General features: G+C 35.1%; 1 protein-coding gene across 13 annotated transcripts in view; it reads left to right on the top strand.

Moving 5' to 3' along the window:
- Kcnc2 (potassium voltage-gated channel subfamily C member 2) overlaps positions 1–14,711 on the top strand; it is a 189,627-nt gene extending 174,916 nt beyond the window's left edge. Inside the window, exons 3-6 of one of the 13 annotated variants that reach the window (XR_009225545.1) lie at positions 4,586–5,513; positions 7,584–7,748; positions 11,365–12,316; positions 13,388–13,439. Coding sequence is in view for 12 of the 13 variants with exons in the window: in XM_058574599.1 (XP_058430582.1) it covers positions 4,586–5,513; positions 7,584–7,748; positions 11,365–11,501 (1,230 nt within the window). In the remaining variant the exon portion in view is untranslated. Of the gene's footprint in view, positions 1–4,585; positions 5,514–5,912; positions 6,017–7,583; positions 7,749–11,364; positions 13,309–13,334 lie in introns of those variants that run through there. The other 12 variants (XM_046430709.2, XM_058574601.1, XM_058574604.1 and 9 more) reach the window with 12 other exon arrangements.
- Positions 14,712–19,844: the final 5,133 nt, after the last annotated feature.

Raw genomic sequence — 19,844 nt, 5'->3', positions numbered from 1 at the left:
CAAGAAATTCCGGGGAAAATCCCATCCAATGAAGGTTAAGGGGGGCAGCATCCCAAGGTCAGGGGCAATGATTGGGTCTCTGGGCAGTGGCCAGACACGCCTCTGCAAGGACAAGCCCTCCTACCTGGAAAAGGGTGGGGAATAGCTCTGACACAGCTTTGTCTAAGTGCCTCTCACCCAGCCAGGGAGGTAACTCAAATCATGTGCGAGGATGGCCTCCCACAATTATCAACATCAATTTGCTTTTGATAAAGGCATAACTGTAAAGCATTATCTTAAAATTCAGTAATCTCCGAAGCTTGGCTTCTGCACCGTGTGGAGGGGTTATGGGCTCTTGTTCTTTCTCTTTAGAGCTTTCCTTCTTCCTTCTCTGTAGGCTTTTAACTGCTCATGCAATTTCCCATTCGTAAGCCGATAGAAGCCAACTTCCAAGTGTATATCATATTATTATGAAGCATACTTTTGTTCTGTCTTACAACCTTCTCATTCTAGCCTAATGTCCTTAGTTTTTACACAGAGAAAAATATACATCCAGCTGTTTTTGTTTAATCAAAACAATCATCTACTTCTGAGATGATTATGTCTTGTCCTCAAAAAACAAAGTTTTTTTCTTTAACATTCTTTATTTTCTTATTATAGTGATATCACTGCCTGGCAGATTTATAAATACTTAAAACTGAAGATATTTAGGGCTTTCATAATAGCAAATGAGATTATACAAATAGAAAAAACATGATGTGGTTCTTTAAATAATGCTAATATTGATAAATACAAGTATCAAATGACTTATAAAAACAGACAACACTTGGTCTCTAAAGTTTTGTGTCTTAGAATTGAATATATTTATAAGCTATTTAGACAATGTATTCCACTCATAAGCATTTGTGTAGAAATCATAAATAGGTCAAAATACACATGAACACATAAACATACACAAAACATCGCTTTTCTTAGAAAGAGGAGAGTTATTACTATGAAGACTTCAGGATGATTCTCTTAAGGGGCTATAATTGCTTGTAATTTGAAACCTGTTCCAATGCATTTAATAACTTATATTATCAATCTTCTGAAAAGCACACTAGAAGTTCTTTTCAAACTTTAGTATGCATAGCATCCCCTTGGGAAGCTTGTTAAAACAGATTCCCTCTCTCCACACAATAAGGTCTGATGTCTCATGTGAGGGATTCACATTTGTGTACACTCTTTGGGTATATTCTAATGAATCTAACCTTTGTACCACCTTGCTCTTCCAGGGTAGAAATCGTAAATTGTTTCCAAGTATAAGATGAATCAAGACACTACATTCCAACCACAAAGATTCTGTTGACCTTCTCACAATGTAATGGCTTCTTTAATGAACATAAACATCAGGTTCTAAAGCTCATATTGAATTGATAACTATCAAAAATATACACATACATATGTTCTAAAATTTGTATAATGCTTTAAGTTAAAAACCACTGAAATAGCTACCTCCTATTTTCACATATCAAACAATGTGGCTGGTACAATAGTTTAAGACAAGAGAATTCTATAGTGCAAAAAAACCCAACAGCCAGTAATTAGACTTCTCTAATGTGACCTTATAGCTTTATGTTAAGACCCAGCTAATAATTCTGATATATTAAAATTTCCTCAATAATAGGGTAATCCTTTTAAAAAGGCAGAGTCTCCATGCTAGATTGGAATGTATACATCACAGTCTACACAATAGAGGGAGATATGAAAAAATCTGTGGCTCTGTAATATTACAGCCAAGGATCAATTGAGAAAGTAGTATCAAAAAAATCTAGAAGTTTTAAAAAATATTTTTCTACCGTGGGATGTACAAATCTTCCCTTTCCATCAGGGTGACTTCTATACATGCCTCAAATTTCAATTTGTAGACATTTTGTCAGAGGTTTCAATGACCTCTCAGGCTAAATAGAGTTCTTTTTTGATCCTTTCAAAGTATCCTGCATTTTTTCTTCATCACATTTATGACAATTTAATTATATAACTTTTGTGTTGATGAATGAATTTCATACCTATGTCCCTGGTACACTATGAATTTCTAAAAAGAAGGACTGTGTCTTATCAACTGCTGTTAATTTAAGAACCTACGGCATAGGCACCTGGTACTCATTTATTGAATGAATGAGTGGTAGGAAATTTTCTGATGAGCAAAGGTCTCACTCAGTATTTTATATTTATAAGTATCAATATGCACCATAAAATTATTTCTGATGTGTGGATATAGGCAGGCACACTGAGATTGATTTTGAAAGAGAAAACCCCTGGAAAGTTTCAAATTCACCATAAGAATGTAGGCAGAGTTTGAAAGTACAGAATTAGTGGAAAAAAATAATGACCAAATAAAATAGAAACATAAAAGAAAATTGCAGTTTAGGTGTCTTATATTCTCCAATTGCCTCACAGATAGAATTTGTACACTAAAAGTTTTGATATTTAGCCTGAAATGCTGAAGACTATGGTGAATAGTGGGGACCCAGGATGGGAAAGGTCCATAAGTTTGTATCATTAGAATTCTAATAATATAAGATTTGGGGTTGAATCAGAAATAAATGCAACTCTAAATTCTATTGACAAAATTAGGAGTGGTTTATGAAACAATTTATGATCCAGAATAATTGATTCTTTCCCTAAAAGATACCACCTTTTAAAGTGCTAATATTTGTTATACTAAATCTTTTTTTAAGAGAGAGAGAGAGAATTTTAATATTTATTTTTTAAGTTTTCGGCAGACACAACATCTTTGTTTGTATGTGGTGCTGAGGATCGAACCTGGGCCGCACACATGTCAGGTGAGCGCGCTATCGCTTGAGCCACATCCCCAGCCCAATTATACTAAGTCTTAACAATACCTAGTTGATTTTAAGAACTGTGCACTTATTTGCACAAAGAGAAAATTGAGTGAAAACTTACTTACTATCTCACAATTCATCTGGAAAAGTTAATGGCTGGATCATAATGCTACAAAGACAGTTAGAAGATGTTCATGGGAAAGCAAGTCAAAGCCATGAAAATGGCAGTCATATGATTCCATAATCCTGATGTACCCACCGGCACACAACTCAGAAACAGTTCCATAATTTAGGGTGCTTATCTTTAAGGTGGGTAGCACAATCCTGGTTATTTAGTCCTTTTGCATAGCCCTCACATAAAGAAACTCAACCAGGTGAAAAAGGAGGCAATTTCCATCTTAAAAGCTGGATCATCTCTTCTCAGTGGCATGCTTGAGGAGCAGATCCTGGGGTTCCACTTTGGGTTTTGGATATACCCTACACCCTATTATTTCAATAAAGGCTTCCTTCCACTTGACAGGCAATTTCCTTTTCGTGAGTACTTCATTTGTTTAGATGTTCAAGGAATGTTGTTCATTTAGCATGCTACATCTGAGAGCATTTTGAGAGCACACCAGAAGTCTGCCAGTTATTTTGAAAGCTTCGAATACTGCTACAGCAATGCCTTTCATTATAACAATTGGGTTTCACATTTTCAGATCTTAAATATTAGAAGTGTGTGATCCCAGCCTAAGTAAATGAATTCCAACACATTTGTATTCTACATTTGAGAACTTGGTAAGGTAAGGGAACAGAATCTTGTCAGGTTAGTTTCTCAGGATTATCATTTTGTGTTTTATGACTTAGGAAGAGTGACTTCAACTCTCCAGGCTTGATATTCCTCAAGCGTAAAATGGGGTAATAATAGTGTTGAGATTAATATAAATAAATCATGTAAATTGCTTTTAATAGTGCCTGGTAATGGTAGAACTATAAGTGGGAATCTCTTATTATTAGTCTGTATGAGTAGGTATGTGACCATTAATATATTATTGACTGAAGACATGAAATAAAGAATTGAATTTTTTAAAAACTTTAACTTTGTGACTCTAACACTTTGAGGTTCTTTTTCAGTAGAAGACAAATGTCTTTTAATTCCTTCTGTAATTCAGTTTCTCTCCTTTCAGTCTTGTTTCCTTACTTTTCCTCACTAGATTCGCTGTATTGGACAAATCTGCACTTTAATTTGATAGGATTTAATTGGTGCCGTATACTATATTTTTTCATGTTTATTCCTGGTAATATCTAGAGCATTTTATTTATAAGTAGAAAGATTCTGTTAAATTTGGGTGACTTCCAAATCTCCATCAGTGTATGATGAACCTTATATTTATTGGTTTAAAACTTGATCTAATATATGACAAGTTCTATGATCACAAATAATATCTAGAACCATTGTCTAAATTTCTTTCTTTTTTTTTCAGCATGCTGTTTTTAAAAATTTGTTCAGAGTCATTTTTATGCTGCCTTAACAGGTTTTATTTTCTCATACGAATGTTTCAATAAATTATTTTCCAACATAAAGGAAAACTTCATATAATCAGAAAACTCTTGAAACATTGCATGTGCACTCTAATTAATGTTGCCTATCCATTTTTTTTCCTTTTATTTGAGTAGCATCTAAGCGAAATCCCCAGATACACTGATTTTTGTTTTTATTTACAGTGATCAATGCATGTAGATTTGGATCAAAGTATATTAGGATTCAGATCACTCTTTTTTTTCTTTCTTTTTCTCTACAGTTTATTGCTTTTGCTTCCTTATTCTTCATCTTGGTTTCAATCACAACCTTTTGCCTGGAGACACATGAAGCTTTCAATATCGTTAAAAACAAGACAGAACCAGTCATCAATGGCACAAGTGTTGTTCTACAGTATGAAATTGAAACGGATCCTGCCTTGACATATGTGGAAGGAGTCTGTGTGGTGTGGTTTACTTTTGAATTTTTAGTCCGTATTGTCTTTTCACCCAATAAACTTGAGTTCATCAAAAATCTCTTGAATATCATTGACTTTGTGGCAATCCTACCCTTCTACTTAGAGGTGGGACTCAGTGGGCTGTCATCCAAAGCTGCTAAAGATGTCCTTGGCTTCCTCAGGGTGGTAAGGTTTGTGAGGATCCTGAGAATCTTCAAGCTCACCCGCCATTTTGTAGGTCTGAGGGTGCTTGGACACACTCTTCGAGCTAGCACTAACGAATTTTTGCTGCTGATAATCTTCCTGGCTCTAGGAGTTTTGATATTTGCTACCATGATCTACTATGCCGAGAGAGTGGGAGCTCAACCTAACGACCCTTCAGCTAGTGAGCACACGCAGTTCAAAAACATTCCCATTGGGTTTTGGTGGGCTGTGGTGACCATGACTACTTTGGGCTACGGGGATATGTACCCCCAAACATGGTCAGGGATGCTAGTGGGAGCCTTGTGTGCTCTGGCTGGAGTGCTGACAATAGCCATGCCTGTGCCTGTCATTGTCAACAATTTTGGAATGTACTACTCCTTGGCAATGGCGAAGCAGAAACTTCCAAGAAAAAGAAAGAAGCACATTCCTCCTGCCCCTCAGGCAAGCTCACCTACATTTTGCAAGACGGAGTTAAATGTGGCCTGCAATAGCACACAGAGTGACACATGTCTGGGCAAAGACAACCGACTCCTGGAACATAACAGATCAGGTAAGGCACAATTTCAAATGCATGTCATTAAATACTTTATAGACCAGTATGTCCCTTAGGAAGAAGGTAGTTATTCTCATTTTCTGCAAATGTTTATGAGTTTTCAGTCCTATTCCTTCATAAAATGTGTGTTTATGTCAGGCCTGTAGACAACTAGACTGCAGCTTTTCTAAATGAACCCCCAATAGAAGTGAACATAGCTGGTCTATAGAGTTTTCTTGCTTTAGTGGGAATGCCCTTTGCTGATGGTGCCAATATTTTCTTTTGCCTGTTTGTTGCTTCTGTGCCAATGTTTCTTTGTTTCTCTGCACGACGTGATGGTATGATATTGGCCATTTTTCATCCTTCATTCTCAAAACGTTGATCTCCATATCGTTTGGCTTGGTGTGTTTGTCTCAGTTTTATCTCTGCCACATGGTGCCCTGCATCTCAACCTAACTCACAAGAAGCAGTTAATTAAGAGAAATGGATGCTTGCATATCAAAGGCCCAACCACCAAAGAGGTGATATGGAAGATAACTCTTTCAATAACAAATGTCTTTTTTAGTAATATTATGAAGGATTGACTAAATTTTTAACATTATAAAATTAGATAGGGTAACTAAATATAACCCTTTTGGTAAGGTGAGATGGTATGTAATATAATCACACACCATTATTCGGGCACAGATGACCTGCTTTGGATGAACAAAGATGATTTTTTTTTTGTGGATTTCCTTTTTTAATGCACTATGCATTGAGCTCTACTCTATTCCAGGATTGAATTTTGGATAATTTATTGCTTGAGATTAGCTGAATCCCTCCTTTCCTCCATTGCCATAGGTAAACTAGATTTAATTGACTCTAAGGTGACATTCAGTATGCCAAAGTGATAGTCAATAGTGTCAATTCTAGTCTATTTTAACTGGTTCAGATGGAAGGTTTTGTAGAGCAATGGTTTGACTAGTTTCTTATCCAACTATGAAAATTTAAGGTATATGCATTCCCTGTAATTGAAGCAGAATTCTTCATTTTCTTGTAGCAAAAGTGACTTATGATGAGCCCATGTGAATAATTTTGCAGCATTTAGAAATAACACCAATGAATGAAGCAAACAAATAAAAAAAGCAGGTGTTATTTTTATAGGCCCCTCCTTAGCTTCCATGAATTTTTATGAGTCAAACAGAAAAACACTGTGGTGGGAGCTCAATTGCCTTTTAAAATTTTTTAGTCAGAGTCCTTATGTTCATTTAATAGACTGCTATGTGAATTCTGTCAGTATATATCCAAAAACTGTTTAGAATGTCTTCATCAAAGGGGGAGTTTAGTTGGTATTTCTGCTCTCATTAGACAGTTCTCAGAATATGCAGAGCCCTTAAGAAGGGCATGGAGAAAAGAGGACACCCTCTCATCTCGGGTAAGCACTGCAATGACAAGCTAGTATCCAGGCTGATAGGATGTGAAAGTCTTTGGCAAGCATACAGAAGTAAACAGATAGCTATTTCAAGGACATTTGAAGAAGTCTATCTTGTTTCACTCAATGCTCAAAAATATTTTGCTATTTCAAAATAGAGTACCTGGACATAAAGTTTTGTGCTTTGGAATTATTTTTATTAAGATTTTTGGGGAAAATTACTTTCACGAAATTTTCAAGAAAATGATAAAAGTATGTGTCTTAAGGAACTTCAAAAACAATTACTTGAAGAGTTTTCCCCTAACTATACTCCATTTTAAAACAACTCCTATTCATAGTAAATGGCTAGCTCATAACAAATATGTGTGCTAATTCATTATCCCAGTTATTTTGAGTCCATACCAGTTGTGTGAAAGCCAATTTTCTTTTAGACAAAATCCAAAAAAGAGTTACTATTGCAGAAAGAACATTTTTCTCTTTTTCAATATCTTTCCATTTGCTCCATGTAGTTTTTTTTTTCTTTGTGATGAGTGATGAAAATTATTTTTCTTATCGTGATGTGATTATTGTGTTTTGTATATCGAGTGACTGTACTATGGGCATTCAGTGTAAACTCTTTGTACTGTCTCATTTCCTCATCCGTCACTGTCTGTCAATGGGCATGGCGCTGTGACCAGTGTTATCAGGTGACGACAGTACAGGAAGTGAGCCGCCATTGTCACCCCCAGAAAGGCTCCCCATCAGACGCTCTAGTACCAGAGACAAAAACAGAAGAGGGGAAACATGTTTCCTACTGACGACAGGTGATTACACGTGTGCATCTGATGGAGGGATCAGGAAAGGTAGGCATGCATTTAATCAGACCCTAACAGGTGACCTAGCAATTAAGTAAGTTCTGGAAATAATATGAAATGATGTAAAATGCTCATTCATCATTTTCTGGGAAAGACACAGCATATGGTGCTCTTTACCTCTATTACATCTTCTCTCCCTATAAACATTTTGAAATACCTATCATAATAACCTACTTGGTTGTCATCTCTGAAAGGCATTTCACCTTTTTTCTTCCTTTCTTTGGCTTGTCATTTGCCTATGGGAGAAGTTGTAATGTAATATGTAAATATTAAATCACTCATCTAATTATTTTAATATAATGTATTCAACAATCTTTTGAAGTTATCTTTTCATTATGACAAGTGAAACACACTAACTGGTTCTATGAATAAATTTGATAGGCAATTTATGACTAAAAAAAATTATAAGGTATTTTTCTTCTCAAAGTACTGAGCATACTCTAAATCTTTCATCCAATATGTGGGTTGTTTTTGTTAATAGTTTATCCAAATGTCTCAAGGATTTGAAGGTACAAGATCCTTAGCCATATCTATATTTCAATCACTTGAAAAGTCACATCTATATTTGAAAATGTGCGTATAGAATTTTTCTTTAGGACCAATAAACATAATTTTAAGTAAATTACTAGTTCTAATAGGCATTAAATAAGACCTGACACAGAGGAATATAAATATTTGTTGAATTAATAAAAATGGATGGGCAGGTGTTTTTTTAAATAGCATAATAAGAAAACATCTATAATGATTTCTTATGAAAACTGACTAAATTCGAATGAAAAACTACTCAAACTTTCATTTTAGTGCAACTGGATTTTTAAAATAATGTGTATATTTGTTATTCATTTCCGGTTTTCCCTGTTAGTTCATTACCCTTTTAAGTGTACACTATTTATTTTGTGATGGCCTCTTTCTCTTAAATATCTCACTACTTATGTTATACTCCTCTTTCATTTCTTCTGATCATTTGCTTTTACATCTTTAAGGCTCAAAAGAGAGTACAAAGGACACTTTTTTTTTGGTTTTTTGACAAGAAATATTTTGGATTCTTCTCCATTCTAATTACTTTCATTGTTTGTATATGTTACTTAAACCAAAATGTACTTCAATCATCTAAATGGATTTGGTTGTTTACTACTATACATTTACATAATGCAAAGTGTTTAAAATATTTTTGGAGATACTTAGTATCCTACCCTAGTATTTGAGCAACATATATGTACATACATTAAATAATTATAATAATACTAACATACTGAACATACTTTTCTAAGTGAAGTGCACTTCTTAACTTACTATGTATATGTACATGTTTATTTGTGTACATATATAATACATTTTTATATATATGTGATTAAAATACCTACATTTTTGTGCATCATCCAATAAAGTATTATATGCCATGTTCATACCAAGATTATGTATTTAAGGACCTTGCCAGAATTTTACTTCCATTTCAGATAATATTTTGTATTTTAAACTGTCTATAGAAATTATGCAAACTATAAGGTATGATTTAAATCTAAAGTTTTACTGTAAAATTGAAAAGTTTCATGAGCAAAGCAATTAATAAGATATTTAGTTTGCATGGAACAGTTGTACATGCAACCTAATTTCACAAACACAGATTCTTTCTATCAGTGAGAATCTGAAACTTATCCATGAGCTTTTTAGGCTTTGTCATTCCTTATTGTGTCAACTCTTTTTCGTTCTTGCTTATTTTTTTAATAGCTATGTGTTTCTAGACCTAGTAACATTCCTGGTAACTTACTTAAAACATTTTAGTGTGTTATCTTTCATATCTACCATAAATTCATTATTTCTTCTTCTTTTTCCTTTAATGTAGGTTATAAATTCTTTTTTTCTACTCAGAAATTCATTTTGTGTAGAATACCTTCATGTACCTTTAAATTTGTTCTCTCTACTGATTTTATTTTAGAGTTCTAAATCTTCCCCCTTATAATAGTGTATGAAAATTTACTGGACTCCAATTGCATTTGTTTAACCTACAAATATGAAGGTATTTAGGCATAAGTTTTAAGAAAATTTAAAGGTTCCTTTAAAAACAATCTCCTTATACCTACTACCTATGTTTTAATTTAAAAGAAAGCATATTAGCTACAATAAAACTATTCATGGATAGTACATATACAGTAAGTTTTACATTGTTCTAAATAAGCACATGCTCTTAAGAACCAAATAAAATGCATGTCATGTATGCTGATGTGTATGTGGAAAGAGTGTGTTCATATTCCCTTTCCTAATCAGTCCAGCTTTACTCTGTCATAGAGCTCACATTGCAATCTATATCCATATCTGTCTTGGACTCTCATATATCAATGAATCAAAGAAGCCACTTCTCCTCTTCCAGCAAAAGGAGGAGGAATAGCAATGGTTCTTCTCTGGAGGGATTATGAAAAATAATTAAAGAAATAAGTAGCTGCAAATAACATAAAAATAAGCACAAGACTCATTTTTTTCTTCCATGATCAGCAAGTACACTGTGGGCTAACGAGAACCCAAAGAGTATGTTATGTAGCCTTAAGGATACAAAGAGTTCACTGGAATTGTGTGGACTTGATCAACTTTGGTTGCCCAAAAGGATGTTCATTTTCCTGCTCAATAACAATTGTTCTACAGAGTTATAAGAATGTTCATTTCTGAAGCTGTGTAATATGATTTCTATTTTTTAGTCAATAGCTGTCCTCCTTCTAACTTTATACTAGGCACTCCCCATCTCATTTAATTATCTCTAATATTTTATAATAAAAGAAACTATATGTATCCCTTGATGGGGATTGCTTGAGTGGGTAAGGAAAGCCTTTGGGCAAATGTTTGTGAGAGGCTGTTTTGTCCATGGCAATTTTCAGCAAAAGATTAGGAAGAAAGATAATGGCAAGAAAAGGTGAATTAAACTATTATTATTATTTTTTAAAATTCCTGGGTGCAAGGGGAAGGAGAAAAAGTTAGCTGAAAACAGTATGTTGTCAAATTCAGATTTATTTCACTGAAATTATGACTCAATTTATAATTCTTTTACTTCATTTTTAATTTACTTTTAATTTCATCCAGATGATGAGTCCTGGGCATTCCATTCTTTACCACCTGGATAATGGCACTGAATGCCATTATTTAAGAATCATCTTTTTAACCCTATAAAGCTGAAAAAATATATGCTGGAAAAAGATTTGTCCACTTCAAGTTAGGCATAATTTATTAGCTTACTAAGTAATAAAATGAAGAGAAAAAATAGCTCATTTTTTTCTTTTATTTTCAGAAAAACATTCTGAAATTTAAAAACATGAAATCCATATCTTACTTAAATTGCTTTGCCCAATTCCCAAGCATTCTGGTATTCTATACACCAAAATTAGGTCAATACTAGCCATAATGTGGGTGAGAATATTTGTGATAGCTGTTTTAATTTTGGGGGGGATGACATCTTTAGTGAATTTCATTTTTTTAGATTTATAAATTGTTTTAATATTGAGTTCTTTATAAACAAATTCTTTGAGCTCAAAAATAGCACGTTTGATTACCCTGCATGTTTGTCTCTGTCTATTTTCTGGTTGAATTCAACTGACGTCTGTGCATTTTTTCATAAAAGGATATGAAAAATCCCGAAGCTTAAACAACATAGCGGGCTTGGCAGGCAATGCTCTGAGGCTCTCTCCAGTAACATCACCCTACAACTCTCCTTGTCCTCTGAGGCGCTCTCGATCTCCCATCCCATCTATCTTGTAAACCAAACTGCATCAGTCAGCTAAATTGTATTAACTCAAGTACTGTTTACCCCATAATGGAAATAATTAAATGTAGAGTTACTTCAGTTTCCATTAATACAGTGTAAGTCCTGCATGATACTACTATTTGAATTCAGAAATGCCACTTGAGTAGCTAACAAATCTTATTCTGGCTTCAAAGATTATCTAAAGTAGTGCTACTACTTCTCCATATTAATTGCCCTGATTTCTGTTTGCAATAAAATGACAGCTAGTGTCAGATATTGGCCAGTATACTAATACATAACATATTTCAGGGAGATATATTTAAAACAGTGTGCATCCAAATGCCAACCACTTCACTGGAACTTCATTTCTTGTGACTCTAAATCATTCTGAAGATGTCTGGGATCCTATCTCGATTGCACAAAATAATGACTCTGGTCAGCTCATATGCATGGACCATCTTGTCTCTATCATCTGAAAGCAGTGTTGCAGTTTGGGAACTGTGGATGGCTCAGGATATGTGTACGTTCATCGAACCATCCTCCTGATATGAAATCACTCACTGGTCGACTGTTCTGCATGGATTGTGGGACAAGGAGGGTGAATTTTTCCTTGATGTTTCTTTTCTCCGTATTCTTTGATAAAAATATTTGTTTAAAATAGCTTAAGTTCTTAATTGATTGACTTCAAAAGTGCTATATTGGAGTTCTGAATGTCTTTGGTTGTTTGTACACAGATAACTGCAAAGAGGTTGTCATTACTGGTTACACGCAAGCTGAGGCCAGATCTCTTACTTAATGACTTGGGGAAGGCACAAAACATGAGAGAAAGGTAACTGCCAACCAGGCTTGCATTGTTTAGTCAGGAATTACTGCTTGGTACTGGAGTCATTTTCTTTTCTTTTTTTTCCTGTCCCAGAATTTGTCATCATTTTCAGAGACAGAGTGCCAAATATCACCCAAAGCTCTCGTGTCTTTTGGCCCCTTCCTTTATTTTTACTTATTAATTTTTGTGCAAATGTCAAAGGTCACTGGTGTTCACAGGAGGCTTTTTTGACTAGCCTTAAAATTCTGAATCAAAGGACTAATCAGATTTTCATGCAGTGTTTAATCAGGTGCTTTGTCTTGTATGTTGTTTCCGTCTGTCTTAGCTCCCTGTCCTAACTGTATTTGCCATCTGTCTCCATGAATTGTAGAAATGCCTTGGGAAAGTGTTCATGATTTCAGTAGTGGATCCCTCATCCCGTCTCCCTGTCTCCTTTGCTATTTGGAGCAGCCTCTCTGCTTTGTGTACAAATTAACGATGCCCTGTAAACTACCTAAGCTAATCGCACTGTGAAAATTTTCGACAAGCAGGATTTAAGCAGCAATCTCACCACAGCACTTGGTTGCCTGCTGCAGTGTCAGTTTCTACTACCTAGCAACCAGCATTCGTCACTACACGCCAACAAAATCCCTAGGGAGTCTTAGTCTGAGTAGAAGAAAGTCTGTTTACACATCCCTACCAAATGCAATAGCACTAGCGTGTCTGGTGTATTGGGCATGTGAGGGAAGAAAATGCCATAAGATAAACTGAGAAATTAAAAAAAATATATTTTTAAGGCACTTAGGATCCTTGAGATTATAGAGTAATTCCTAATTCTCATGGTTATTTTTTGATAGGAAGACAACTGTCATTTTTATTATTGGCCAAGAAATATCTATTATTCTATATCCCTGAGACCTACAGCATGACCTGCATGTCAGAGATCTTGTACAACAATGTATTTACCCAGACAAAATATCTATATTTAGAGATACTATGATCATTTTGATAAAAACCATACATAGAGTGTTGTAATTACCCACAGATTTATGGTAAAGGAATTAATACGCTGTCTGGTGCTGCTGTTATTGACTGCAGTGTTGTACAGAATTTATCATGGATTTTTGACTGCTGAAAAAGGGACAGTGGAATTTAGCCATACCAAGGATTGTACTGGAAACAGGCTTCTGCTGCAGCATGTGCCCTGATGTGACCAAGTTATACGTGGAGGAGGTCCTCGCGTCTTCACGAGGCTATTAAAGCTTATAAAAGGACTGTGGCTGGAACTCATCTGGTGCTCCCCATATGAGTGTTCTGCTTGTAGGACTGACCAGTGTCCATGAAACAACTGTAAATACCAACACGTATGCATGGGTCAATGCCCTTGGCCATCCCACGTCAAGGGAAGCCAAACTCATGATCAACATCTTTGAAGCTTCAAGTAAAGCCCATGCTGCTTTGAATTACTCCTCATGGGCCTGCTATAGGTTGCGCTGTGAATTATACAAGGCAGTAATACTGATTTAGTATAGGTCTGTTTTAATTTCTCTTATTTCTACTGTATGGGTTGGATTCATAAGCATTGACTATATTGTTCTCTTATAAACCTCTTATGTTACCAGCTTGTCAATTATGTTGCAACCTTTTTACTTGTCTATTTATCAAAACTGACCTATTTTTAGTCACATATTTGTTTCATTCTGGAAAATTGTTATGGCTTAAAAGAAATTCATGAACAGTATTCGTAGTTTTAAGTCTTTTGTCGTTGTTACCTCAATTATAAATATTAAGAAATATAAAATTCTGGCAATGAAAGTATTTTTTTATTAAATGATCAAGGAACAATGTCAGTATATAGCAGTATATTAATCAAATTATATCGTAAAATGTATATTTTGCATAAAAGAGATATTCTTCAATCAATTAATTTTTGTGAGTTTTGTGGCAAATGAAGCTTGTACTTGTCTTTAAAACTGTTGCAGTTGAAACTATATAAGAATTTTTCATCTTGCTTAATCAATATTTCTGGACTCTATTAGTTCCCCTGGGATTCTGAATATAATATATAACCTAACTATGACCCCCTGTATCGTGGACCTTTTGTGAACATTTCAAGATGCATGCACAACCTTGGTGATAACCGATGGACATGTAACTAACTGAAATGAAGAATAAAAGGCAAATGAACTGGGGATGAACTTGAATTTATCTGATTAAATTATTCATATTCTTTCCTTGGCTTCTTTCTTTGTGTTGCAGTTTTCACAGGCTTTACTATTTTTATGTTTTATGGTACCATAACAGACACTCATACATAATAAAGAATTTGTGATGAAAGAATTTCATGCAGCCCTCACTTTCATTCAAGTCTTAGATGTACAGCCAGTGCTTTCCTCTTCCTTTTCCTCCTCTTGCTTGGCTTGCCTAATTTCTCTCTCAATTCTCAGGTTGTAAAACTATTACTTCTTATGCTCTCCAATATTTAGATGGCATTTTATAATTAATAATAAACTTTTACTTAATTTTCCCAACTTAATCATCACTATTCTAGAGCCAAATATTTTTGCTTTCATCTTATTGTTAGTAAAGTTAAGGCTCAGGAGGCAGCACTGTTTATTTATGTGTTTGCCACAGATAATTGTCTCTGCCATCGTTTCTTATGATTTAAATATTTACCGAGCCTCTTGTAAATACTCCGTCATACAGATGGCTTCTGTCTCAGCTTTGGGATATGAACCTCTGTTTCAGCCACATATCACACATAGGTGGACTTCTATTTATATTGTGAGGATACGTGTATATTTGCCTTTTGAAATTCTTTGAAAACATCCAGGAGTAGGAGAAGAATACAATGAAAGAGAAAAAATGTCAAAACCAAGCCTTTCCTGGAACATCAGCAAGATTTTTCTTTATCTAAAAATGTTCAGTGTTGATTATTAAGATACTATTTTTAAAAACTGAGATTAGAGGGCTGGGGATGTGGCTCAAGCGGTAGCGCGCTTGCCTGGCATGCGTGCGGCCTGGGTTCGATCCTCAGCACCACATACAAAACAAAGATGTTGTGTCCGCCAATAACTAAAAAATAAATATTAAAATTGTCTGTCTCTCTCTCTCCCTCTTTCACTCTCTCTTTAAAAAAAAAACAAAACTGAGATTAGAAAAGGGAATATGTCCAAATATAATTACTTATACATTGTTTCTAATGATGGTGTCAAGTAGGATTTACTCTCAGAAGGAAAAATATCTAGGAAAGGGAATGAAGGCATTTGAATAGATGATAATTGCTCTCAAATTTTGATTAAAACTCAGGACTTAATAGTCATGACTGAAAAACGAAGACATTCATTTTGTCTTTGAAATAAATCACAAGACAGACTAATAGACTAGCTATAGTGAACTTATCTTAGAAAGACAATGAATATGTTAACAGACTATTTTACAGGGTCTCCAGAGAATTCACTACATACTTAAAAACATTTAGAGATAGCTGAATCCATTAAAGTATTGAAATTCCTAGGAGTTTAAAATGACTAAAATATGTGGTTAAAAATATATCCTTACTTAAAAAAAGTTCTTTCCCTTTTTTATTCCCAATTTCTAGAGCCCAAATTTAATTATCTACATGATTAAGCATTATTAAATGATAGATCTATACTAATTTTCTCTAACATAGTTCAGAATCCTTAATATTGTTTTAAAATTATATTATTTCCCATTCTCTCTTACACTAACTTTATTTTGAAGATATGTTTCATTATTATCTAATATTAAATGATGTAATTTAGTGTCACATTCTTTCTTTTATTATTCATCACTGTGCAAGTGATTGATGACTAAATATGCAATTTGAACATTAAGATTTTCAAAAAAATCTGACCATCTTCATTGAGAATCCCAGGCAGCGTAACATTTACTTTTTTTCCCTCCTAACATTCACTTTTTAAAATACAATTTAGTTTCTAAAGTAGTTTCAGTTTCACAACAAAATTGAACAGAAGATATACAGAGTTTCATTGTATCCTTGCCACATACATGAACTTCTTTCCCCAATATGAATATCCCACACTACAATAGTACATCTAATGCAATGCAATGAACCTGCTCTTATACATCGTTGCATTTGAAGTCCACAGTTTATGTACACTGTAGACGTTGTACATTTTATGGAATGTCCTATCAAAACTTATGGTTTGTTTCCCAGGGCAACAATGTCCATAGGTGAGGCCTTTGGGAAGTTATTGGATCATGAGGCACCTATTTCATCAATGGATTAATCCATCCAGGGAAATAGACTACCGGGGGTAAGGGGGTGGTATTTAGGCACATGGAGCATAATTGGAAGAATTAGATCACTTCTTATATACATATTTATGTATGTGTGTATGTGTGAGTGTGTGTGTGTGTGGGAGTGTGTGTTTGTGTGTTTTGTATGTGTATGGAAGAAGGGGAGAGATGAGAGATAAAGATATTTATTTTACAGAATTATTCATGTTGCAGTTTGATCTATAAATGATCCCTGAAAACCTCATATTTTGAAAGCATGATCTTCAGTACAGGAAGGCTCAGAAGTAGGAGTTTTAGGCAATGATGACAACTATAACTTCATCAGTGGATTAATCCACTTGGTGGATTAATAGTTTGAATGAACTACAGGGTGGTAGTCCACTGGGGGTGTGTTCTTGGGAGATTATATTTTGTTCCTGGTTGTTTGCACGTAAGTCCTTTCCTCACCTTCCACCATCCTCTCTCTTTCTCTGCTTCTTGGCTGCCAACAGCTGGGAAGCTTTCCTCCATCATGCCCTTCCACCATGATATTCTGTCTGATGTCAGACCCAGGGAAATGGAGTCAACCAACCACAAACTAAGATCTCTGAAACTGTGAGCCCCAAAGAAATATTTTCAAGTTGTCAGGTATTTTGGTCACAGCAATGAAAAGCTGATTAATACAGCTCATGAAATTATGGAGCTGTTATCTGCAAGATGGAGATCCAGGAAACTGGCAGTGTATTTCCAGTTTGGGTGTGAAGGTCTGAGCAAGAAAAATTGGTAGTATAAGTTCTAGTCCAAGTCAGAAGGCTTTAAGACTGGAATGTTGATGCTGTAAATTTCAGGCCAAATCCAAAGACCTGAGAGCCAGTTATGCTTGTGATTCAAGTCCCAGCCTAAGTGCAGGAGAAGACTGATATCCCAAATGAAACCGTCAGCCAGACAGATTGAATCGTTCCTTTCTCTACCTTTTGGTTCCATTCAAGCACTCAACAGATTGAATTATACCCACCCACATTGGGGAGGGCAATCTGCTTTATTCAGTCTACTGATTCAATGTTAATCTCTTTCAGAAATACCCTCAGAGAAACATCTAGAGAAAATGTTTAATCACATTTCTGGCCTAGTCAAATTGACACATAAAATCACATGTCCGTCCAATCCTTGTTACCTTCACACCCAGAAGCATCTCCACAAGTCATACTTAATTTATAAACAAAGACGATACAAAGATCATAATTCTGATTAACATAATGAAAATGAACATCTGTAACCACAGATTCCACAACTGTAGGTTCAACCAACCACAGAATGAAAAAAATATTAGGAAAAACTGCCTCACTACTAAGCTTGTACAGACATTTTTCTTGTCATTATTTTCTGAATAACACAGTGCAACAATGCTCTACATAGCACTTACATTGTATTAGATATATAAATAATGTATAAATTATTTAAAATGCATAGGAAGATTTGCATAGGTTATATGTAGATGCTAAGGGACTTGAACATATGCAGATTTTGGTAACCTGGGGCATAGTGTTTGAAACCAGTCCCTCACCAATACTCTGCATCCATCTGTGAAGTTGACTGTGATAACCATTCTGCTTTCATCTGAAAATATACTACCTTCCTCTCCAGAAGAGGAAGTAAAATTCTTCAATGATAATTATTCTTCTCTTTAGCATCCAATAGCTTAAATACTATAACATAGAATTAATAATACTTAAATATTGTGATATAAAATCTTTGCATATCATATTACGTGATAAATGAATAAGGAAGGGAAAAATATTTTCTACACACATATAGAACACAGGCATAGCAAATTAAGGAGGGAATGCTAATGACATGATCATACTGACCTTTGTAACAGTCTTTTCCTACCATTCAATCTATATTCCTTTGCCTTCCACAAGGTAATTGTTTTTTTTCTTTTACCTTGTGTGATGATAACTCTGATCTTCAGTATTTCTACCAGGACAGTGTTGTCATAATTTTCCATTGACTTTAATCACCGGATATAATAATAACAGATGTCCTAAGGGATGTTTTCCAGACATATTCCTCCTTGCCTATAGAGTATTAGTCCAATTTCCCTTAGTAGTCAGGACCAGTCAGCTTTACAGCACAGCACAGTAGCTCTCTTCTTTGCTTTCTGATTAAGAGGCATGAGGAGTCCAAAGTGATTAGACAGTAGTCTTTGGCTCATTATGGCGCCTGGTAGAAATATTTTTTTCATTAAAAGTAAGAAATATACACCAGCAGAACATAAAGTTGTAGGAAGCAGAATCAAAGATTTTGCTAGTAGGCTACTATGAGTAATGGTGTCTTTTCCATTTTCACTCCTTGTTTCCTGGAACTATGTATCCTACCTATAGGATAAAGATCACCGCGAATTAGATATGGTTTCAGGACATATAAAGCCTTCTACAGAATCTGCCCCGGCCCTGAAAGCTGTTGCTAAATAGCTAGAACTATAAACATCAAAACGTTATTTGCCACACTCACAAATCAGTGGATTCTGGATGGTGGGGATCATGGTAAGAACAGTTGATTCCATGAGAATGAGCCCATTGCCACCCTTCTTTGGATGCATAGTGAGTTCCTTGGTCAGAATCAATGCTCTGTAAAATACCATGATGGTGGATAAGGCACTGTGTAAATCCACAGATGATAGTGTTGGTAGAAGCACTGCATGCAGAGAAGGTAAGTTCATATCCAGAGTAAGTCTCTATTTCAATAAGAATAAATCACTCACCATAATGGTGGTGGTCCATATAATCAACCTGCCACAAGATACTTGGCTAATCAGCCCAGGGAATAGTGTTATATCAGTTACTCAGTGTTGGTCTCTTCTGCTGGAGCCTGGGCACTTGGCAGTGGCCATAGTTAGATCAGTCTTGATGAGTGAAAGTTTGTGCATAACCTCCATCCCTACCACCATGGAATCTTTGCTCATAAACACAACGGGTAATGACAGCCATTAGACAGACTGACTGATATTGACAGAATAAGTAGTCCTATCCACTTCACAATTAAAATATTTTTCTGATGAGTTCACTATTGGTAAGCATTCACACAGCACACAAGTATCTTCACACTTTTTCCCATTCAAAAAAATTGAGGTGTGTCACTAGTTTTCCAATTATGTTCCTTCCAGGTTCCTGACCAACCAGCCAAACCATTGGTTCACAACTCACATATCACTCTATATTTGTTTGGCTATTTCTCCTTCAAAACAAGAGGAACAATCAGATTTGCTACATAATGCATACTGGAAGGAATT

The sequence above is a fragment of the Marmota monax genome, unplaced genomic scaffold (assembly GCF_021218885.2).
Source record: "Marmota monax isolate L192 unplaced genomic scaffold, Marmota_monax_Labrador192_F-V1.1 WCK01_AAM20220418_F8-fsc00056, whole genome shotgun sequence".
Classification (NCBI taxonomy): Eukaryota; Metazoa; Chordata; class Mammalia; order Rodentia; family Sciuridae; genus Marmota; species Marmota monax.
Note: the sequence above shows the minus strand (reverse complement) of the source record. Positions and strands in the feature narration are given on the sequence as shown.